Source organism: Antechinus flavipes, chromosome 5 (genome assembly GCF_016432865.1).
Source record: "Antechinus flavipes isolate AdamAnt ecotype Samford, QLD, Australia chromosome 5, AdamAnt_v2, whole genome shotgun sequence".
Lineage (NCBI taxonomy): Eukaryota > Metazoa > Chordata > Mammalia > Dasyuromorphia > Dasyuridae > Antechinus > Antechinus flavipes.
In genome coordinates, this window is record NC_067402.1 from 254,315,862 (window position 1) to 254,341,226 (window position 25,365).

Sequence of the window (25,365 nt, forward strand, 5' to 3'; positions counted from 1 at the left end):
TTGGTTTTATTTTGACCAGGTTTTTGATTTTGTAATCATAAACATTTTCTGATGAGGAGCTTCCTCTAGCAGGTTGGGTTGCCATCTTCACTAAAAGGACTGCCCTTGGGCATTGAGAGGTTACTTACCCAGAATCACAAATACAGGATTTTGAACCCCCAAATACCTCACTCCAAATGAATATGTGCAAATTATCTCAGCAACTTCTGTGGAATTTATTTTATAACCAAAATCAGGTAAAAAGGATAATCAGGAACCAATATGGTAAAATATTAATAAACAATGATAACATAGTTAGGTTATAATGTTGGAAAATAGTCATATTCAAGTAAAATAGCCTATTTTAAAACTTGTACAAAGAGACTTCTGGGAGAAAGATAACATGTAAACCATTGAGAGGATGGATGGAGAGGGAGACACATGGCTTGTTATGAGAACTCTCAGATATAAAGAGAGGAAGAATTTCTAGAGTGCAATTATTTTACTCAGGGACTTCTTTGTTAGCCTTAAAAAAAAGAATATGAAGAGGATTTTTGCCTTGTAAGTTCAGTGAGGGTGAGCACATTCTAGTGGAAAAAAAGAAAACGAAACAAAAAATAAAACATTAGAATTGGAGACATGAGATTCAGGGTTAAATCACATCTCTAATACTTTTCACTTAAGTGATAAGTTAGCTTTGGGATTCTGAGAAAATTTCTTAACTGAGTTTTTTTTATATTCTATAAAATACAGATAATGATATAATGATGAAAAAAGCCCATTGCAACATATAGGTGCTATATAAATACCAGTCTTTATTATCAGATTCTTGATGGATTTGTGATCTTGTCATTCAGGCACTCCCTTCAGTGGTGTAGATCACAGCCCATTTTTGGTCTTTCATTATTGTAAACAAAATGGGTGAATATCTTCAGGGTGAGTCGTACTTAGGTATAAATATGGTATTCCAGCACTTGGTGAATATCCCTTATAACCACTTAGTTAGTGAGCTGAAGAGCAAGGTTTGGTAAGCTACTCCTGAGGGCCAAATTCTGTCCATAACCCCACATGCCACTTTTTTTTTTTCATGTACAAGTTAATAATTTTTAATTCTTTTTTGAATTTCTATACAATAACTTTATTTAAAAGTAAAAACCATTGATTACTTAGGATACATTTTAAAATAAAGTTTTAGCATATTTAAAAGTAAAAAAAAATTCTTAACTAACAGTTCTGCATAAAAACAGACTTTTGGGCTAGATTTAGCCTACAGGCCCTAGTTTACCAATACCTGCTATAGATCATCATAGTTTCTGTAACTTTTGCAATAGAATCATAAATTAACTCTAGAGCTTGAACAGAATTTAGCAGCCCTACTATTATAGAAGAGAAAACTGATTCCCACTACAGTTAAGTGACTTGATGAAATCAAATACTGCTCAGATATTAATCTTTTAGACATTGATATTGTGGCAAATGTAAAGAACATTGACCTAGTGTAAAGAAAATATGGGTTCAAATCTTTATGTCATATAGTATATGTTTGAAGTCACTTTTTGTCCCTAAACCTCTAATTTTTTAATTAAAATTTTAAAAATTGAGAATAATCCATCTTTTACTTCTCTTCTAGAGTTATTATGAAAATCGAATGAGATAATATATGAAAGCTCTTAGAAAATTGTAAATATTTACCAATTTGATTGTTTAAATTTAGAAATTGATGGAATTGGCCCAATCATTCTAGAAAATAATATGGGATTATGATTTTAAAAAGTGACTACAATATCTGTCTGTCTCTCTTTTTCTGTCTTTGTGTCTCAATGTCTCTCTTGCTGTCTCTTTCTCAGAGACCTCATTACTGAAGGTATGCTTCAGATAGATAAAAGACACAAAAATCATCATGTACACCAAAATATTAACTTAATCACTTTTTGTAGTAACCAAGGTTTGGGGAAAAAGAGGTCTATTCTTTGGGGAGGAATGTTAAAACAAATTGTGGTACCTAAATGTAATGAAATACTACTGTACATAAGACATAATGAATATAAATTAAAGATTGACAACACTGATATGATTTTGTTTGTTCAGTTGACCAGACTTTTCGTTTAATCACTTAATCATTTAATCAGTTTTCTGATTCTTCTTACAATGTTAGTATGTAGCTTCCCTACAACTTATAGTCTTAGAGAATTGATCAAAGGATTACAGACTTAGAGGCATATCAAAAATTGGCAAAAACAAATTAAAACAAAACAGGACATCATGACCAACGTCTTGATGGGAGAAGAGAGTTCTCACATCTTGTTTTTTAAAAGTATGTGGCAGCTTGGTGGCAGTGGTTAGGGTGGCAGGTCTAAAGTCAGAAGACTCATCTTCTTGAATTCAAATCAGACACTTATTAACTCTGTGATTCTGAGCAAGTCACTTAACACTGTTTGTCTCAATTTGCTCAACTGTAAAATGAATAAAGGAAGAAAATGGCAAACCACTCCAATGTCTTTGCCAAGAAAATCACAGTTGGATATGACTAAAACAACGGAACAGCAACAATAACAATACCATGAAGATGCTATTGAAATTATTTTCTGATAGCAATTTTAGGGAGGCTTCTTAAACTATTCATATTGAGCTGGTATTGGTGGTATAATTAGAACAGTAACACTTTAACTGGCCCTTAAGTGTCAAGGAATAATTGATAGGCTTTGCTTGTGCAAGCTGGACATTAGGACAATGAAATCCAATCAAGAAGTGTTGGGACTGGGTTGGAGGAAGAGAATAAAGAGCATTGTATTACTATAGAAAAAGTACTAGAATGAAACTCAGGGGGTCTGATTTCTAGTTCTGACACTTTCTAGTTTTGACATCACTATAATTGGTTGAGTTGTTCTGGGTGATAATAGTTCAATACCTTTGGCCCTCAGTTTTCTTCTTTATAAAATAAGAAGATGCATTATAAGAATTTCTAAGTTTCATCCCATCTCTAAAACCTATTCTTGTTGATAATCAACTAGAATATAATAATACTATTAATAATAATAATGACAACCAGCACTTACATAGCACTTTATGTATTACAAAATATTTTACAGATATTAAATTATTTGATACTAACAACAACTCTGTGAGGTAGGTGCTACTATTTTCCTATTTTATGGAGGAGAAAACTGAGGCATAGAGAATTAAATAATTTTCCAGAGATCACACAGTTAATAAGTTTCTGGAGCAGAATATGAATTCAATTCTTCCTGACTCCAAGTCCTGAGCTCTTTTATTGGCACTGTTTAGAGGCTTATTATGTGTCAATATAATTTTTTAAAATTTAAAAAAAAAGAGTGTCATGAAAATTATTTTTTCCATTAATACAAGTCATTGGGAAGAGTTTTTCCAAACCCCATTGGAACTCTTCTATAAATACTTGCTTCTTAGTGGAATTGTTCATTTCAGATATGACTGATGAGGGATACATTTGAGACACTTAGGAACTTAAGTTCCCCAGGGAAATCAAATTATCATTCAAACTACCTCCAACATTCTTCTTGACAGCAATGCTTAACATATATCATTTGATGAACAAACTGGACCCAGGTTCTAATACAGAATTAAACACACTGTCAACCATTATTTTTCAATAATCATTGTCCAACTAAATTAGCATATCAGTCTTCACATTTCAAATATGTCATATTAATCCACATCATTTCTTTTGGCATTCAAATACAACTGGCAATACACTAATAAGATTACATTATTAAAACTGTATTTAAAATGAAAGCAACATTAACCATGGCAGAAAAGTATCAACTTTCATCAACTTTAATACACAGATATAATGAAGTCAAATTATTTTGACAATGTTTAATCAAAGCTACCAATTTGGATGAGGATTTTTCTTATCAAGCATTGTCTTCTCTTGAAAAGCCAAGGATAACAACAAAGAGGGATTTGAGAGATTCAAAGACATGGATGAAAACTTTTTTTTTTTTTTTACTATAAAATTCAAAACATACCAACAAACTAATGTTTATATATTGCCTGGCTGAACTAGTAAAAAATAAATTGCTTTTGTTTGTTTTTCAATGTCCCAGATTTTCATTTTTAATAAAATTAAGTCATCTGTTGAGGAATAGTACCTGGTGCTACCCAAATGACAGTAGCACTTCCCTATTAAAAAAGAAGACCTGGTTCAGGAACACAGAGTCATTGATTTACTGGCTGAAAAGTCCAAATACTAATACTCCTGATGATCAGCCATTCTTTTTGTGTTCTGGTGGCAAGTATTCTTATACAGTGAATATCAAATGGAATTTTGTGCTTCACATCTGCCATTTCAAAGTTTCCATTTTGGAATTCCCCTAGTCTCAAGTAAGTGGCACATTGTTTTCCCTTTTTGCTCCATCCTATGTTTTCCCCAACTTCCAGAGCTCCATGATGCAAAATGTCATTCTGTCGGTCTTCTGTTCCAGTACTCACTTTAATTTTGCTGATATTAATGGGTTTCTCAAATACAATTACAAAATAATCTCCTACTGCAGGTGCCTTGGACCAAAAATACTCATCAACACTGCTATATGCTTTGCTTGCATCATAATTTTCAAATACATTCATATTTGTATATAGTTCTGCAGGTGGATTGTCAGGGATGTCGAATGAATCCTCTTCAAAGTCATCATCTTTTAATTTGTTCTCTGCTCCTTTGTATGAGGAATAATAGCCTATATGTTGGAACAGAGAAGGTTTAAAGCGCATAACATCCTTTTGAGCCAAGAGACTCCGGAAATGAATCAGTAGCCAATCACAAGGCATTTCCTGGTAAAACATTAACAAAAAATGTGCCAGTCGTGGTAGATCATGGGAGTGGTAGAGTTTTCCTATGTAGCCCAGCTTGGAAAATTCCAGAGTCACCCAGTAAGAACCTTCTCGTGACGTAATCACTTTCTTAATGGCAGACAAGAAATTTTTTGAACATCGAACATCATCTTCTAACATTACATAATAATCTGAAATATTGGCGCAAAAATTAAGAAGGAAAGCATAATCCACATTCTGTTTGGATCGAAACTTCACTCGGTCATTTGGATCATTATAATTTCTTTTAAGGCCATCCAGGATTGGGTAATATTCCTCAGGAGCATGTATGACCATTAAACGTCCAGCAATAATGTGGTGAGCAAATTTCTGTGTAATATCTCGTACCATACTGTCACACCAAGGTAAGTCAAAATCTGCTAGGTGAACCACTACTGCAATTTCTTTCAGTTCTTCATAACTGGATTGTTCAAATATAGACTTAATTGTTTCAAGCAAATAGTTTCCTTTTTTTCTTTTGACTGATGAAAGTCCAACTGTCAGGTACTCTGGGCAAAAGAATTCAGAAGGAAGATGAATTAGATGCTTTGAAAAACACATAACAATCAAGGTTGGCCCTCAGGGCTGCTACTATTACAAATAAGCTTAGAAAATGAAGAACTATAGAATATTTTGTGATTAAATTATTAAGCCACATATAAAAAAAGCTATTATGATTTATGTGTAATTGAGTCTTTTTTTCTGGGAAAAATATTAACATGTGCACTGTTATTTTAAACATTTGTTTATAAAATAAAATAGGGTGTAAATGTTCTACAGCTTAATATTCCTATATAAGCCTATTAGAAAATAGACAGCTATTTAGATAATTTAAAAGTATTAAAAATGGAAAAGAGAAAGTCATTCAAAGTTATGGCTAACAAACTATCCTCAATTTATGCAAATAGAGATTAAAGAAGAATCATTTAAAATTATTTTGTGATTGAATGATTATTTTAAAGTTTTTTTGCCAAAAAATTGTTTTTTAGAACACTTACATGACATTTTTCATTTGTGTTAAATTTTTTTCAACACTTCCTGTTAATATAAACTCTGCTTGCTTTTTATGCATAATAAATTCTTTTATTCAAGTCAAAAACTCTTTAAAGTACATTGTATTGTTGAAAATTTTCACTCCTACAAAAATATTTAGCATGTGGTTCCATGATATTGACATTATTGTGCCTTCTATTGTGAAACAGTTATATTCTATTTTCCTGCAATGAAACATTTTTTTTTAAAATATCAAACACAATCTAGAACATGGACACTTAATCCAGAGCAGTCTTGGTGATAGATTTTGGGGAGTGAGGGGCAGTCTATTAAATTGGATGGAAAACAAGGCAAACAACATATATATATATCTTTATTTTTTACTGCCTTCTACTTGAAATTTAAATATTGCCTTCAAATGTAATTTTAAAAAAAGAAACTTTATTCTAAAAAAGTGACCCATAGACTTTGCCAGATTGACCGAGGGTTCTATGATGCAAACAAGAAATTTAAAATTCTTGATGTAGAGTTGAAAACATGAATATATTTAATGATGACAACTGGGAAATAATATAATCTCACTAGAAGTTAATAATGCAGAGAAATTGATAATCCTCAGGTTGAATGGAAAAAAGATAAGGAAGTTGATGATAGAGATAATACAAAAATGGGGAAGCAGTGAGGAAGTCCAGAATCCTCCAGGAAAAACAAAAGAAAACAAAATAAAACATACTAAAAATAATTGCTACTATTTTTACTAGGAAGGATCTTCTAATTAGTAATCTCTCAGTGAAAAAATATGAAATTGTTTGGAACAAAGTTCTTATAGCCAAGTCTAAAATGTCAGGTTGGCAAGTTATCTGAGACAGAAGCCCATGTATGGCAGAACACATTTATTGGCAAATGGTAGTTTTATGTGTGTGTGTAAGTGTGTGTGTGTGTGTGTGTGTGTGTGTGTGTGTGTGTGTGTGTTTGTCAGTAATTGGCTACTAAACTGAAATCCATGGGAAAGTAGAAGTTCCAGGAGATAACAAGGGGAGTTAAAAACAGTTTATCAGATTCAGAAAATAAGAAAAGTAAAGGCCCAGTCATTTTGCTTTCTTTCAGGGAACTTGCTATTTATATTTCTTTCCAAGAAGTCAGCTACTATGTGTATACTCAATATGGATTAGTAACATTGATAGAAGATAAAAATGAGATTGGAAGAATATTTTAATTCTCTAGACATTATCAGAATATATGAAGTATCCCTTAATATGATGGAAAACATAGTCTAAGAAGAAGGTCAAAGGGGGAAAAAGTTATGCTAAAGAATCCAGTTTAAAAACAAAACCAATACTGTAGAAATAATTGTGGAAAGATAAAACACTAAGAAAAGGAAGAATAATTATTTAATGACCAAAGCAATATAATTGGTATGCGGCTTGTTACAGACGTTAAATTGAATTAAACTCCACTCAAACTAGCTTTCTGAGGTTAAACAATGGGTTATTCTTTCACATTCTAGTGTAAGCCTGAATATTTTATACATATAGTTATAATGTAAATTAAATATTAAAAAATACAAAAAAAAAGCTGTCTCATGAAGATGAGTTATTCTCTGATGGATCAATTCTAGTGGGAGAGATTGAAGATAAATAGTGATAAAATGATATCTAAACAGGGACTTAAAGGGAAAGAAGCATTTCAAATAATTGAACTTGTGGACAACCTCCATGCTAGTCATGGAGATACACAATGGTAGAAATGGGCAAGGCATGATTGCTGAATGGTTAGCATTTAAATTTGAGTGGACCATGAGATTGTATGAAGAATATCATGAAGTATGGCTAGAAAGATGTCTGTATTTAATGACTGGTTTGAATTTTGTATGTGAGATAATGTGAAGTCATTAATCTCTTATGAACAGAAGAATGACAGGATTAAGCATGTATAATAGAAATCTATTGGTGATAAGATGAAAGATCATTCAGAGAAGGAAAATACTGAAAATAGTAGTACTAGTTAGGAAGCTATAGGAAACAAAGAAAGCAGAAGAATGATGAGCGACAGAACTGGAGTTATGGAAGTGAAATTGGTAAGAAAATCTGTTTAGGTAAGTCAAAAGAAAAGAATCAAAACAATTTTGGCAACTAAATGGATGTGGAAGATGAGAGAGATTAAGAAAACAAAGATTACTGCTTGTAGAGGAAAAGAAATAGATAGTAATTTGTTAATAATCTATTAAGGATTCATCAACTCCCTCTTTTAGGATGGGGAATGAATTCTCCTAGGCATGGACATGAGAAGCAAAGCTTTCTTCTTGGTGCAGGTACCTAAAACACAACAAAAAGCTTGCCTTCTTTCTTTCAAAGTTGAGGATTATTATTTACTTTTAAAGATTTATATTGGGGGAAAATGTATGTATGAATCTGTGGAATGGGACCTGGAAAAAATCTCTTAAGGATTGAGTTCTGAAAAAGCTAAATCAATTATTGCCAGAGTGGCACTTTTCTATTATTTTTAATTACTTGTTATTGATGATATCAATTTAAGCCTTCTTTCAGATACTTTCTTCTCTCTGGATTTATGAGACAATATTTTCTTCTGGTTCTCCTGCTACTTGCTGACTATTCTTTCTTGATTTCCTGTGCTAAAATATCATCTGTGTGCCACAAACCCCACCCCTTTATGGGTGAGTTCTCTTATCAAAGAGTCCTCTTATTTTCTGTTTTTATGGTCTTCATGCTACTATGAGTTGAGGTTAATTGTGATCTCTGTGAAGATGATCATGTTTTCCTTTATACATCTTTCTTAAACTCTGGTTCTGATTTAGCAACTATAGGTCCCCATCAAGATATTCTCTAGCAACATTAGATTTAATATGTCCCAAATGGAACTCATTCTATACCCTTTAAGTCAAAGATTCTTCCTAATTTCCCCATTTCCCTTGAGGATACTACTATGCATATAGTTAACAATACTTATACTTAACTCTTCCCTCTTACTTCTTATATTCAATTAGCTGCCAGTGCTTGTAAATTTTATATCCAAAATTTGTTTTATATCTACTAAATCCTTCTGACCACTTCTGATTTCTTTCTCTTTGATCTTCATTACTTTTTTTGGCCTAGACTATCACATTTCATAATTTTTCTTCTCACCTCCAGTCTTCCCAGTCTTCATTTATGGACCAGTACTGGTCTGATTATGTCCTTCAAGAATTCTTGAAGCTTCAGTGACTCCCTATTTCCCTTAGGACAGCATATAAAATTCTCTGTTTTGGTATTTAAAGCTTTTCACAATATAGCATCACTTTGTTTTTCTGTATCAATTATACATTCTAGTCAAATGGATTTCCTTGACACACAAGAATTTATATCTTATCTCCCTGTTTTCATGCCAATTATTCTTTATTCCAGAAAAGCGCTTTTACCTTGCCTCCATTTCTTGAGATCCCTGATATCTTTTAAGGCTCATTTCAATATATTTTCTAATTCATAGTTATATATATAGTTTGTCATCCTATAGACTCACTGGGACAAATTCCTTTGAATGTTTTTGGTATTTCTTTTTCTTTATACATACCATGAGAATGTAATCTCCTTGAGCATTGGTATCCTCAGAAATCAGCACATATTTTGAAAATATTAGGTGCTTAATTGATGACTACTGAACTGAATTGAGTCAGATGGTATGGTGGATTTAGTAATAGAGGATCTGGATTTGACACTATCCACAATCCTAGCTGTTTGCCCCAAGCCAATGAATAATTCAATATGCTTTCCTTCTAGTTTCTCACTGTGAAATGAGGATGATTATATATAAAATCTTCCTCTCAGAGTTATTGTGAGGCTATCAAATGAAATGATGTATGGAAAGTGCTTTGTAATTCAAGTGTTAGAAAAATGTCAATTAGTATTAAAAGTAGGAGATATGAGGGGAAAAGAATAATGTAAATGACTAAGAAGATGTTGTTAAAGAACAACACTTGTTCTTCTGGGATATTGACTTTTTGGTTGGGAATCAAAGCTGAAAAGGAACAGTAAGAAAATGTTCACTCTAATACTTGATCACATTCAGAAGTCTTTAAATTGAAAATGGAATGAGAAAGAAAAATTCTCAATCAGATGCCATGTAGAATTGACACTGCACAGAAAAAATAGAAAATAAAGTCTCCAATATTTTGTAAGGAAGAGAAAATATATCCATGGCCTCAAGTATCTATGTACCAATAAGCATAATGTATGTCAAAAATAAAACAAGATCAGATCTTAACCAAGGCGATGAATATAATTTCAGAGGTAACATTGAATCTTGGTCAAATGGGATACCTGAGTCAGCAATGGTAGCATAAACTTAGTTCAAAATGAGTAAAGTAGAAGGAACAGGAAAATAGCATTATACAAAAATGTAGACATTACTAAACCTGAGGGATAAAACATATTGGCAATAATAATAATAATGGCTAATATGTACTTAATACTGTATAATGCATTTAGAGCATTTTCCTCCTAAATGTGTATTAGATAATATAAGTATTATTATTATAGATATTTTACAGATGAGGAAGCTCAAGCCTAGCTAGCACGAATAGATAATAGAACTTAAATTCAAATCCAGGTTTTCTGATTCCTTTCATGTAACTATACTGCCTCTAACCTTGATGGGAAAATTTTGTGTACAGCTTGAAGTAAGGAAAAACTGAAATTACATTATTGTGGGAGTAGACTGCATCCCACTCTGGAAAGAGTGATGAGTTTGATTGATGAATTACTAACTGATTGAAAAACTGCCACAGACATATGATAGAGTTGTCAGATCAGAGTTGTGAGACTGCTTTTAGTTACTAAAATTTTAAATTAATCTAAAAGAAAGTTTCTAATGAAGTATTTTATGATTCTCATCTTGACCAAATTTTGTACAATATGTCAATCCAAAGAAGAATTTAATTAGATTAGAGGTAAAGATTTATTTTACATTTAAACACTTATCTATCTAAATGTAAGAATAATTTATTGTATCTAGAACATTTAAAGGTATGCAAAGTGTTCCTACAATCTTGAGAAATGGGTGGGTTTTAGGACTAAAGAAACTGAAGTCGAGAGGTGTCCAAGGTCATACAAGTAAGTTAGAGTCTGAACAAGGATTCAAACAGGTTTTTCCTAACTCCAAAACTAGTGGTCTAGGCACTATGTCACTTAGTTGTCTACATATGGATACAAAATTCAAACAGGTCTATATTAAACTATTTGACCACAATGTACAAAACTAAGCTCAAATGCTTAGAAGTCACAAGTCTTATTATGGAATGGAATTAGGGGATTTTGTAGCACTCACAGCTCTTTCCAAAAATGTGTTGGACTGCCTCATGAGATAGTGAATATCCTGACACTGAAGGTTTCAAGAATAGACTAGTTGATCATTTGTTGGGATGTTGTCATTACAGGGCCGATAATGGTTATGATAAATGACTTCTGAGATTACTTCCATTTTAAAAGATTCTATATTTTATTGATTCTAATTGAGATCATGTGAAAATCTGTAATATATGAGTCTCAAGAAACATATATATGAAAATGAAAAGTTGAAGATTTCAAATCTTTTCTATCTCTAATATCTGATTATTACAATTCTCACTTTAAAAAAATCAGATTTTCATAGTCAAATGAGCAAAACTTTTTAACTTTAGTGAAATAATAAAAAATAAAGATGGTACCAATGTTTACTGAGAAAGAGTTTTGGCTTTTATAAGTAAAGGCTGACTTGGCAGGCACCTTCATGTTGAATTGTTAAAATTTCCTTTGCTACAAATATCTCCTTTGGTATCTTACCTCAGTTCTTAAAATTCTCATTAAGATACCAAGTCCTTTGGAAAGTAAAACATGCTTCTTGAAAAGTCTAGCACATTTGAACCATTCTTTCATTAATACTCCAAAACAAAATTTATTTATCAGATTAGCAAATCAAAGCCCTGAGGGAAGAGATTGTACAAAATAAATATTTTAGGAGAGAGAAGGAGTGAAAATGAACATCTAAGTTGGGTATTGAGGAAGAATGACCTAAATGGAGCAAGAATATGGGGGAATTTTGAAGGTTTTCATTATGGAGAGCAAAGAGGGAATCAAGAAGATAGGGATTATGAGCAGAAAGGGATCGGGTTAAGAAATTCAACTAAAATGATATGGTTTAACCTTTGGGCTTGTACTAGTAATTTTAACTTCATAGAATATCATAAAATCTGACAAAGAAACAAAAATTCATGAAGACCAATACAGTTGGTGACAAGCCTCTATGATCATACTTCTTAAAAAAGCTTTTATATTTGGGCTATAATATAGTGACAAAATGGACAGTAGAAACAAAATCCATTTCTTGTGATTTATGTACATTCATTGACACAGCAAAAAAAAAAAATATGTAACACATTTTTAAAGTTTTTTTTTAAATTTCTACTCATGCTGTTTATCTGATACCTCAACATTAAATTAAAAGTGTAAAAGGAAATCAAACAGTTATTTTATCTACAGTGTTAAATTTTATTTGATTAAAAAAACTGAACTGAGTAGGTTTGTCAATAATTTTGGCACATAGGAAAAGTTTTAAGATTTTTTTTTTTTTTACTATACTGAACATAATTAAGTAACAATATCTTAGATCTCAAAACACTAAACTTTTTACAAAGCACTTTCACACACTTATTAATGTAAGGATACTTACTTTTTCTTGGTAATGGAGTGCCAGCTAGATAGCGATAGGTGACATTTATGGCTCCTGAGAAATTAGATAAATCTTTAAAAGTATGCACATAACGTTCTGAATTCAGTTGATGTGTGGATGTTTCTCTAATGAGCTGTTTGTCTCCCTTCTAAATGGCAAGAAAGAGGTAGAGAGAAAGAGTAAAAGGTGCACATGGATGAAAATCTCTCTTAAGCAATGAATAAGGAAATGTTGGGCCATAGGGTGTCATATACATTAACATTTTATCTTGGCACATATTAGGTGCTCAAAAAATTTTAATTGCATGAATTATAGTCCATGTCTGTATATCCCTCTAGCCTTCTAACATCTAAACATTGTGGTAGCACATGCAATAGATACATAGAAATTGGATTTTTTTCCCCTATCTTATCTATAATTGACCATTCCTTTCACTTTTATTATGGTTTATAGCTGTCTCTCAAACCATAGATTTTTCTTTATGCTTATACTGACATTGCTCAAATAAATAAAACATATTCATCATTATCCTTCTATTCTACTGTGTGGAAGTTTGGAAATATTTCTTATAACTATATGTATGATATTAAGAATATGCTGGATAGATCAATATTGTCTTTCTGATCTAATTTAGTTATGGTTTTGCAAAGTTGATTTTAATATGTTTTATAACTATTTCAAAAAAATCTCATGGGTTCATTAGACCATATGGATCATTAGTCCAAACATAGATTGATAGTTGAAAGGAATCTTAAGACTTAATCTAATTTGATCTAGATCTTATTAAGACTTTAACATAACCATATCTTGGCCAACTCAAAATGCTAGATCCTATTACCATAGACTCCAAAATATTTGGTTGGATGAAATTGTTTTGAAATATTCCTTTAGATTACAGACTACTTGGCATAGTGGGAAAAACACATCTCAAAACTACGAAGAGTTAGTTTTGCCTCTGAAACATATTGGTTATAAGATCTTGGGTAAGCATTTTAATCTCTCAACACAATAGACAGTTCTGTAATACTATTTTGAAGGGAAGATGGCAACTTGAATTTGTAAAGGTAGGTTCCTAACCTGGGAGTTAACCTATATAAAGAAAATCACAGGTCTAATCCCTCTACCTATACTTAAAGTAGGGGGCCATTGGTAGGGAATTGATAATAATTTCCGCTATATAAAATTTCTTATTTCTTATATTTGTTGTAATAAGATTTAATCTAAAATTGTTTTTTGATGAAAAACATCTGTTTATGAACATATATATATATATATATATATATATATATATATACTCTTTGGTATTGCACTTTCCAATAAAACCTTTTTCTTATAGTTTTACAATATAGATAAATAGTTTTCAATAATTTAAAAGTAATGAAATCAGTATATTCCATTTGAATTGTATAAGTTTTCATTTAATGATATTAATTGAATTTACAATGACACTCAATTTATACTTAAGGGCACCCAAAGTCTATACTGTATGATGTCTCTCAGTCTCTGTCTCTGTCTCTCTGTGTCTTAGCTTTCTATGATCAATTCAAAATGCTAGATCCTATTACCACAGATTCCAAATTCTTTGAATGCATACATACACACACATACACATACATGTATATGTAGGGGGGGTTGTTTGTGTGTGTGTGTGGGGAGGGGGTTGCATCTCCATACACATAAAATGCTACGTATATATTTGTAAATTTGAGTTAAGATTTTTTTTAAATTAATAAATCAGAACACTGTATATTCAAATCATTCTCAGCATTAAATTCCTTGTTCTAATGCAATATTCTTCACCACTTGTAGGTTCCCAGCATCATCAGATTAATAATCCTTAACTCAGTGACAATGCTAATCTTAAAATTTATATGACTTTTTATGTGTATTATACTAAAAAGGAAAAACAAGCTTTGGAGTATAAATTCAAATAAATTTGTAAAAGCTTAGAATTTTTTTCCCCCCTGAATAGAATACCACTACACAAAATGAAAAAATGAAAGACACGGCAAGACACAAAATAAAACGCATAAAAATACTTTATTAAATTTTCTAACATTGTTTTCTTTACATATTTTTATGATAAGTAAATAAAGCAAGTAGACAACTGAGTTATTTTATTTGGCTGCTTTCCAGAATCTATCTGGACTCTTCTTAGTTTTATCCTACAAATATTTTGTGTGTGGGGGGGGGTAGTGGGGGAGAGCATACATTAAGATAAAGAACCAGCTAAACTATAAATATAGGAAAAGTTAAGGAAAAAAATTTACAAAACTGCTACTATGTGTCAAATGCTTTTTGCAAATATCTCACTTGATTCTCAAAACAATCCTATGAGTTAGGTATTGTTGTTATTTTTGCAGTAGGTGATCTTAGACTTTTTTGTATGGTCTGGTAGAGGATTCAGATCCCTTCTTAGAATATATTTAAAAGTATAAAATTAAATATATTGAAACATAGTTATTAAATATATACATATATACATATATAAATGTAATAAAGTTAATGAATCCTAGGTTAAGAATTTCAGAGATTAGAAGCTAAGCAAAGCTTAAAATGTTAATTCACAGATCATATCAATATGTCTACTAATTCACATTGCTAACTCAAGCTGATAAATATAGTATTAAACTTATAGATATAGCCACCAAATGGCAAATAAAGTGGACTGGACTTTGCTGGAGTGATCTATTTTATCTAGAGTTAATCTTTGAGGCTCATAATTCCTTTTCTACAGAAAGAACCTAGTTATCAAAATAAGCCCTCGATGATTTTGTTGCCTTTTATATAAAATTCATGCCTAAGGACCATTGTTTTTATCTCTTCATTTTTTTCCTCTTTTATCTGTTTTCCTTTCCATTCCTAGAAACCTGCTATCATCCTAATTGAAGGTTTCATTACAATAGTGCAGTACAGAGTTGTTAAACTCATTACCTAGCTGGCAGTTTCCTAGTGAAGCAAGAACCAGATTAAAATGTCATTGGGAAATAGTTAACAAAAGAAAAAAAATATGATAAGAGTACAGATAATGTTAATATATTGTTTTTTTAATACAATATGCTTCTACGGAAATATTTATCCATGGTTTAGTGGTCCCTGTTTATAGTTAGATATATAGATAGTTAGTTTATAGTTTAGATAGCACTGTATTTTTGTCACTTAACTTGTCTTCTGAGGTCTATTAATTCCTTTTTCTATTGGTTCTTGAGTTAGAATATCTGGTGACATATAATAGCTCTGCCTACCAACTTTGGGCAGATCAACTGATTTTGATTTCTTGCCCTAAGAAATGATAATAATATTATATAGAGAGATTAGAATTGTATTGGGTCTATGATTTCATTGGTATAGTGATCTCAGAGATGGAGATTGAATACCTTCTCTGTAGAGAGTTATCCAGAAAAGGGAGTTCAAGTGGCTTGCTCAGAGATAAATAGCCATTGTGTTTCAGAGGTAAGACTTGAATTCAGATCCTTCTGGCATTAAGGCTAGCTTTCTTGTTATTATGTCAAGCTAAGGGCTGACTTTCTCTACATTCTGCCAAACTAAGGGTGATGCAATGGCAATTATGGAAGTGTAATGTCATGAACTATATCTGCATTATCATTTACATAGATTAGTTTGGAGGAAAGGGTTATGCAAAATGAGAAGCAGTATCTAAATGAACTGGGAAACTAGGTGGAGTAGTGGATAGAATGCTATCCTGAAGTTAAGAAGATGCATCTTGCTGAGTTCAAATCCAACTCCTGACTTTACTAGCTTGCTAACCCTTTGAAACCCTGCTTAACTTCTGTTTCCTCATCTGTAAAATGAGTTGGAGAAGGAAATGGCAAACTACTTGAAGTATCTTTGCCAGGAAAACTCCAAACAAGGTCAAAATTTACAAAAACAATATTACTAAAACATTTCACTCTTAGTCAAAAGATCTTTTGATAAATTATTTAAAAATAAAAACATAATAGCGTTGGCTACAAAGCTGATCTCAGCTTTTCTTTGCTCTGTCTGTCCAGCCTTATATTATACTTCTCTCTTTGCATGGACCTGATGCTCCATGTCTATGACTATTTTTTTTTTCTGCTTTAGTCCTTCTGTCTTAAAATTATCCTTTGCTTTTTCCACTTCTTATCTTTGCCTGTTGAAATCTTACCAGTCCTTTAAGAGCCAGGTAAAACACTTTCTTTTCCTTGAAGCCTACTCTGATCTTCCAACTGGCAGTGAGATCTTTGAAATCTTTTAGGATGTTTTCTAATGCATTTTATCTTCCTTCTCTTAAGAGCATTCTTTTGTGCATTTGTCATAAAGTTTTAAATGCATTTGTATACATAACTTATATTATGGCATTAAAGAAGAGACATTGGATGTTTCTAGTGTACAGGTGTAAATGCCTTTTCTTTAATGCCATACATTGATAAAATCATCTCAGTTTCTGATATTTAACCATGCAAGAGTGCCAAGGCTTTGAGTCTTTAGTAACTGGGGCTATGGTACCTTCAAGATCATTTGCCTGACATTTCCATTGGTTGACTTTCCTGGATGATAGCCAAGGGCACTGGATTAGAAGCATTTCCCAAAACTTTTAGCCTTAAAATACTGGACTTTTTCCTTTGGTTTGTGAGGAGAGATGATGGTCAAGGTGGTGTTTTGATCAGTCAGGTACATCCTACCTTCAGTGTCTCCCTCAGGATACCTTGTTGCTTTAGTTAGTCTGTCTTGTTGGCTTTGTGGGTGGCAATTGATTGATAGGCTAATGGGAATGGATGGCCATTCCATCATGGGAGTTATTTCCTCAGATAATGACTGTGATGGTGGGATTGGAAGCAGGACCTGAAGGTGGGAATTGGACTAGTGTAACCCCCCACTTCTCTGACACTTCTCAGGCTCTTGTGCTGATCTGCTTTTTGGTGGCAGTTGAGGCTTATAATGATAAGGGAAAAAACAAAATTCCACAATGATTGCTACTCTCAATCATGGTCACAGAAGTTTGATTGGAAAAAAGGTCTGGTACCTAACTCAGCTTTATTTCATTCCAGAGCCCATCCAATTTTGTCCATGCTATTATTGATTCTGTTAACATATGTATACATAATTATTTTCATATCAATTCCCTTTCTATACTATGGAGTTTTTGAGAACAGGGATTAACTTATTTTAAATTTTTTGTATCTTTAACACCTGGCATTATTGTTCAGATAATATTCTATGATACATTTATTGATTTATGATGTTATCCCTGTGAATACTTGGATCTTGGTACAATGTGAGTTCCTTAAGAATAGGAATAAAGTTGTGGTCCATTTATTTAAATTTCCATATCCCTAACATTTGGATGATTAAAAGACCTTAATAAAGGCTTACAGGAAGTCTTGAGGGCTTCTTTGGAGCAATTGTGAGAACACATGATTAAGAATTATAGAAGATGAGACTAGAAAATGAAGATGGTTTGTGATGGACACATGGAAGATGGTCCTCATGATTATGAGATTACTAGCAAATGGAAGTATTGAATTTAACCTAGTTCTGAGCACAAAATTAGAAGTATTAAATAAAGCTTCATTGAATTAAGCTAACAAGGCAGAGTAGAATAAAGTTGTGGTCCATTTATTTAAATGTCCATATCCCTAACATTTGGATGATTGAACCTCTAGGTTCAAATTTTCTTCTATCACTACTTATATAACACTGGTTAAATCATTTAACCTTACTGGGCCAGTTTTTCTTTTCTAAAATGAGAATATTAGCCTAAGTGACCTCAAACTATAATCTTACAGCACTAAGATCTCTTCTAGCTCTAAACTTATCATCTAATGTTTATGAAAAAGTTTGCTGAATTCTTTTCTAAAATTCAGATGTACCATTTCTGTGGAATTTCTTTGGTTTGTTGACATTTTGTCGTTCTTTTCCTTAGGATTTTTTTTTTTTTGGTACTTTGGAAATTATCTCATTCTATCATACATCACCATGGACAAGTCATTTACCTCTGTTTCCCTCAGTTTCCTCATCTGAAAAATAAGCTGGAGAAGGAAATGTATTATACTCCAATAACTTCTCCAAAAAACTCCAAATAGGATCACAAAGTTTCAGACATGACTGAAGATAACTGAACAAAAGTCTTATATGACACTTATTTGGGCTCATGCCTGATTTATCTAAGCTTCATGAGGTCAGGGATCCTTATATTTATTTTATATTGCTTTCAGTATGTAGCCCAATGCCTAACTCAATAAGTATACATTTTTAAAGACATGAACATAAAACTCGGAAATAAATACTGAGATTATTCCAGCTTTCTAAATTATCTTTTATTCACAAGGTTTACAATGACTTCAAAGGGGACTCTCTTCAGGAGAACTTTATAGAAAGGTATCTATAAATAGTGATCTTCTGACCATTAAGCACAATAAAGTACTGAAATTCCACTTGAAAGCTCCTGACAAGCAGAGAAGATGGTCATTGAAGAAAACAAAGAGTGAATATTTACTTGTACTTTACATTACTGGTTTAATTTATAAGGGGCCAGAGTGTCATTTCCTTCTCTAGACACAGTTACAGAAAAAAAATGATTTTCAAGTAGGAAGCAAAGTCAATTTTTTTCTCTCTTTGCTCTAATAGCTTTTTACCATATTGCATATGGTACTCACTTTAACTTCAGAAAGAACTGGGTTCAAGACTTGTGACTCTCGATGCTAGGCATCCTCCTGATGTCCCTGGGTGGCTTTCTAAGTTAATGAATGGTTGCTGATCTGTTTAATAATAGCTAGCATTTACATAGCACTTTTAGGTTTATAAAAGGATTTTTGATATGTTATGTTATTTGATTTTTATGACAATCCTAGGAGGTTCAGGTTCTATTATAATCCCCGTTTTACATGTTATGACAATATATATCAGAGGTGGATCCTTGAGCTCATTTCCTCCTGATTTCAAGGCTTCTTTTCAGTACTAGGACCTTATGTAGGTTTTAGATTTTTCCCTTCCCAGATTAATGCTTTTGTGAAGGCAAAACAGGCCACCGTTTGTCTCAATTCTTACCTAATTTTATTACTGAATGGGAGTTGCCTCAGACAAATTGAGACCCCTGGAAAGACCTTAGTTTAGAAAGCCCAAATTCTCCCACTGTATCCAGAACCATCTCCAGCTGTTCTGAACTATGTCTTGCCACTGGACTCTGATGACTGGAGAATAAAGTGAGGCTCATGACTTTGCACAGGTCTGTCTCATTTAATTCCAAATTCACTTGCAAGTCAAGGCAATACCCAACAACAATAAGACTTAGAATTTATGATGGGATTTCTTTACTATTCAATGATGAAAGAAGTATATTATTGTTGAATTTTACAGATAAGGAAACTGAGATTTGAGGAGGCTAGTGAACTGCTTGCATAGCATGGATAAGTCTCAGAATCATCAGTCAAATGAACGTTTTCTGACTCAAATCTGTGTCCTATCCTTACTAAACTGCTCACCCATAAACTCTTTTGCCTTTCAGACTTAAAAACAACCACAATATACAGAAGGGAAGAGAATCATTTCTCAGTGACATTCATGACCAGCCCATTTAGTGTATTAGCATCTTAATTAAATTACTATTAAGCCAAGTGTCCCTCTGTCCTGCTTATCTCAATTACTATTCATTGGCTGAATTGGATTGTGGTGAACATGAAAGGTATCATCAAAGCTATATTTAAATATCTGTTGAACATAGAATTTGCCCTGACTCTGATTCAGCATCCTAATATAAGAGATGATTTGATAGTAATGCCTTTCTGCTTGTCTCCCACTTCTCATCTAGATCCATTTATAAAGTGGCAGCAAAATTGCCTGTATAAACCAGAATATCTCAGTAGTTTTGTCCCCTGAGGCATAATCAAGAAATATGGATATGTCTCTTGGCCCAATTTGGGCCATTTAGGGCCATTCAAAAATCAATTCAAATGTTAACTCTATAATGGAAGGGAAAATGTCATTTTTAAAAAATAAACAAAACAATAATAATCATTAAAAGATCATTGGAAAGCAATGGGGCTTTGAGGAAGCATAACTAATTCTTAATGAAACAAGAATTGGTTTTCTTTCCATATTTCGAATAAGTGTCAATAATTTCAATGTATTAAGTGGCATTAATTGATTCTGCAAACATTGAATGGGCTAGCTAGGCACATTCAAATTGGAGGTAGTTATTTAGACCAAATATATAATAGTATCAGAGATAAATCTCTAAAGATCATAGGTAAATGAGATAATAGAGAGATCTCTAAGAAAATAGGGAAAAAAATCCTTTATTCTCCTTTTATCAAGGGAATATGACTTGAACAGACAAAAAGGATTTTGATATTCCTTTCAAGTTTAGAGTATGTAAATGTTCAACTCAATAAGCATTCAATTCACAACAACAACAAATCTAAGATAGAAAAAAAAATTAGATAAATTCAGATACTGTTATTACATTAATCTTACTCATCTCTCTAATTGAATAGTTTTTGGTAACTATTTTCCAAACTAAGGAATGTCTTGAGTTTGATTCTGAAGTGAGGATATAACTTAGGATAATGGGTAATTTTATGTGTGTGTGTGTGTGTGTGTGTGTATAATAAATGTAGTCTTCATCTAGTTAAGCCCCTCATTTTATAGATAGCACTCAGAGATTATCACCTGCCCAAGGTAATACAGAAAGTAAGCTTCAGAGGTAGGATTTAAAATCTAGATCTCTAGATCTCTAAATCCCAGGGGAGTGATTTCTCCATTATGCCAATTTGCTTCTGACTGACTAAACGGCAATTTAATCCTAAAGAACTCTGGCTCTACAAAATTTAATCTTTCTAAGAAACTTACCAAGACATACCCATCTTCAATGTATAAGTTCATGAATAGAAGGCAAATGACAAGAAGTCCTAAGAATGACACTGCTGAACGTTTCCGCAAGCATCTCATTTTATCCAGTGTTATAAAATAAGTTTCATTTGAAGAAATACTTATGTTGTCTCCTAAGGGAGAAAAGCATAGAAGTACTCAGTTAATTTTGATTGCCACTATTTATTAGCCTCATATATTAAAAAATCTGAACTGTGGGGAATATATCATACTAACTTTAAATGAAATTAGTTTTCTAATTTCACATAGAAAGATGACATAAATTAAAATGAGGCCTTTGCATTTTTTAGTCATTTAATCCCCAAATGTGCAGGAGGACCTGAGATGTACTAGTCTGGTGACCCGACAAGTCCAATTTCCTTTTACCTGAATTTTCTCAATATGAGTGCGTGCTACTCAGGGTTATTATAAGGGTCAAACCACATCCATCAGCACAATGCCTGGAAAATAGTAGGCACTTAATAATGCTTATTTTATTTCCCTTCCTCCATTTATATTGTATTAGGTGACAAATATACCTAATAGTCCCTACCATATACCTAACTACAAACACCTGAATATACTAATGACTATCATAACCCCTGCTTTCATTCAGTTCCATCACTATTCCCCTACAAGTCCTGACTGCTTGTTCTTTTAGAAAATACTATGGGAAAAAATGGAATTTTAATAACACTGTATAGGTTCACAGATTGAAGCTGAGATGTATCTTTACATATCAAGAATCTTTAGAGGAATTGATAAAGGGGCAGATAATTTTTTTTCTTACACCTGGAGTTAATGTGTCTCAAAATATCTTGCATTTTATTATAGACTTTTAGAAACAGAAAGGACCCTAGACATTATCAAAACCTAATCTTCATTCTCCTCTTATTACAGGCATTTGCCCTAGTTCTCTTTGTGAGTGTCGGAAATTCTGTCATTCAGCATTCATTTCAATTAACAAGCATCCACTTAAAAAACAAATGCCACAAAAAGGGTAAAGGGATTTAATAGTCATTCATGTCTTGATTTTATTTTTATCTATTTTACGTATCTATCTTATTTATCTAATCTATTTTATCTACCTATCTACCTACCCACCAACTCATTTATCTACCTACCTACCAATCTATTTATTGTGAATTAATTCAATATATTATTCCCTAAGTACCTAAAATCTCCCTGAAATGGGAACTGGGATTTTGATTGAGGTTAAAGAAAGAAATAAAATAAAGCATGCAATGATTTTGAGTATATAGTATCTGAAAAGAACTTTAGAATCACATGAGATTATCTTAAGACCTAAAGGAAAAATCACTAGAAAGTAGAAAATATATACAGAAAGAAAGGAAGGATATCCCAAAGAGACAGTTTTATAAAAAAAATTTTTTGCTTAAACATGTTCTTTAATCTAGGAAATGAATGGAAAAAATCCTTTCTAATTAAGGTTGAAAAGGATTTCACTGGTGATCTAGTTCAAGTCCCTGATTTTGCAATTGAAGAATTGAGACTCAGAGATATTATTTGTCTTGCCAAGAATCATCCAACCCAGTGTTTTGTTTCTAGGATTCAGTTCATGATAATGCATTGATTTACAGATAGATTCATGATCTGATCAGCATTTATTCCATTGCTTAAGTTTACAACCTATCCACAGCTTCTTAGTCCATGCAATATTTTTTTTCTTATTCTTCTATAGAATAACTATTCAATATATTAGAAGTCTCCTTCTACCTTTTGAAATAATTTTTTTGGTATAGCACTGAAATGATCAGACTGCTCATGTGTTATTCTTATTTTTTCTAGATCAGGACTTCTTAAACTTTTTTCCACTTGCAATATCTTTTTGCCTTAAAAAATGCTATATGAACCCGAGGCATATAGGTATATAAAATAGGCATACAAATCAAACATTTTCTGATAATAAAAACTACAGTTTAAAAATCTGTGTTTTAGACAGATTACTCACTTCCTCTTTCAATAATACAATGACTTCTGGACCGAAACTTTGGGCATAAAATTCTTTAGTAATATGCTGTTTGTTATATAGTCCACTATTCATATTTGTATTTTTTTGTCACTTGAAATTTTGATTCTTCTGAAATTAGTGTATTTTGTGATTCATTGTCATTTAATATTATCATTAGAATCTTTGTGTTTGTTTTTTTTTAATAACCTTTTCTAGCAGAGAAAAACAAAGAATGTTGCAGTTTTCTAGCTCAATCTTTTTTTTTTCAATTCTCAACTTACATCATTATTCATTGCAATGTTTATCATAGATATATGTAATAAAGGACTAATTAAATGGACTGCCCATATGTATGGTGTAATGCACAGTTTTCAATGATCCATTCTACACTCCATGAATGTCTAAGCATATCTTTTCTGAATAATCAAGGATCTCATGATGGAATTTTTCAAATGTCTTATATCTTAAAAACCACAATCATCTAAAACAGGAAAATCCGATGGACACAAAAATATCAGAGTCAATAAAATGTAAGCTACTTAGGAACAAGGATTATCCCATTTTAACTTTGTATAATTGATGGGAAGCACAATGTATTGTGCATAGCATCTGCCTAAATACTCATTGAACTGAATTCGATGTTTAGAGAACCCTTCTTCAATATTGATCATACTAACGTAAAACTTTATTTAGTGGAACCAAGACATTAATTGATAGTATATACATTCTTTGAAAGCAGAGACTCTTCCATTTTTTATGTTTTTGTTATACCACCAGAGCCTACCACAGTGATTTGTGCATAGTAGTCACTTAAATGCTTAATCATTGATTTAATATTTGGATGAACAGATGTCTCCCTGATTTATCATTACTAGATAGTGACATTCAAAAGACAATTAATCAAATTATGCTGGTGGTTGGGTCTATTAAAACATAATGTACAATTTTAACATATATGAGAGAGATCCTGTTTGAAGATAACCTCTTGGGCTATTTTTTAGAATACAAAATCATTTTTAATAGAAAAAAGTAATTAAAAAATTAGAGTAATCTCTATCATTCTCAGTCATTTATGCATCCATGAACATGTGGTCTTCACTAGACCATCTGTAATAATCTGTTTTTTTTTTCTTTCTTATATTCCCATTATACTCTCAATATGTGTAGAAATCATTCTTGGGGGAAAAAAGAGATCAGAAAATAAATACATGTACTAGCTGTTTCTGCTATCTTTCATGTCAAATTTTCCTGTCCTTTATGATGAAACTGAATTCTTACTTCCTATAAGTAGCCTTTTCTCCCTTCAATTGTCCTCCCCTCCTTAACAATATTTTATTCATCTGTTTCATAATATATTAGTAAGTTAAATCTTTTTTTATTTGTTTTCCATTTATTCATTTTTTATCTTTGCCATTAGAATGCAAAATCTTTTATAATAAGGATCACTTCATTTTTTGTGAGTATATTTTTTGAACTTAGCAATGTCTGCCATCTAGTAGTTGTTTAATAAATGTTTGCTCATTATTATTGGTTTACAATAACAGTACTCACAATTTTTCTCCCTTGTTCTCTTGAAGTATTCTTTCCTTTGCTTTACCATGAAAAACCAACACATTGGGGCTAGTCAAATTGTATGAACTATCACATGGATTTCTACTACTTGTAGCTGCTCAGTCTAGCTTTTCTTTCATCATCCTTTTAATAGTTATTCCTATTTCAATTGGATAATACTGTTATAATTAACCATCTATAGAAATGCTAGCAAATATCTTTCACTTACAGTGTATTTGTTATCGTTCAGACTCATCTCTGTGTTTTGGGAAAATCTGACAATCAAGTTTTTTGTAGATTTACTTTCTATTCCATTGCTTTTCACAATTTTGTTCAAAATATTTTGTTTCATGCTATTTTGAAAATGAACTTGTAATGGTCATTGTCAAGTGAAAATCAGAACAACAATAAAAACAGCGTAAGTTCATTTTAAGTAAGTAAGATTTTTGGTTTGTTTTAGATGGATTTGCTAGATCTTT

At 32.0% G+C, this 25,365-nt stretch overlaps 1 protein-coding gene across 1 annotated transcript; it reads right to left on the reverse strand.

The window, feature by feature from the left end:
* Positions 1 to 266: 266 nt before the first annotated feature.
* Positions 267 to 21,481, reverse strand: MGAT4C (MGAT4 family member C). The gene is made up of 3 exons (XM_051963741.1): positions 21,346 to 21,481; positions 12,517 to 12,664; positions 267 to 5,333 (listed from the first exon to the last, which is right to left on the reverse strand). The coding sequence occupies exons 1-3, from the start codon at positions 21,442 to 21,444 to the stop codon at positions 4,177 to 4,179; spliced, it is 1,404 nt and encodes a 467-aa protein (XP_051819701.1). The 5' UTR covers positions 21,445 to 21,481; the 3' UTR covers positions 267 to 4,176.
* Between the last annotated feature and the right edge of the window lie 3,884 nt (positions 21,482 to 25,365).

Coding starts and splice junctions, on each gene's coding strand:
- MGAT4C (XM_051963741.1), bottom strand. CDS start 21,444: ATGAGATGCTTGCGGAAACGTTCAGCAGTGTCATTCTTAGGACTTCTT. Junction 12,665..21,345: donor TTGAAGATGGGTATGTCTTG/GTAAGTTTCTTA, acceptor CTTGCCATTTAG/AAGGGAGACAAACAGCTCAT. Junction 5,334..12,516: donor CACTCCATTACCAAGAAAAA/GTAAGTATCCTT, acceptor TCTTTTGCCCAG/AGTACCTGACAGTTGGACTT.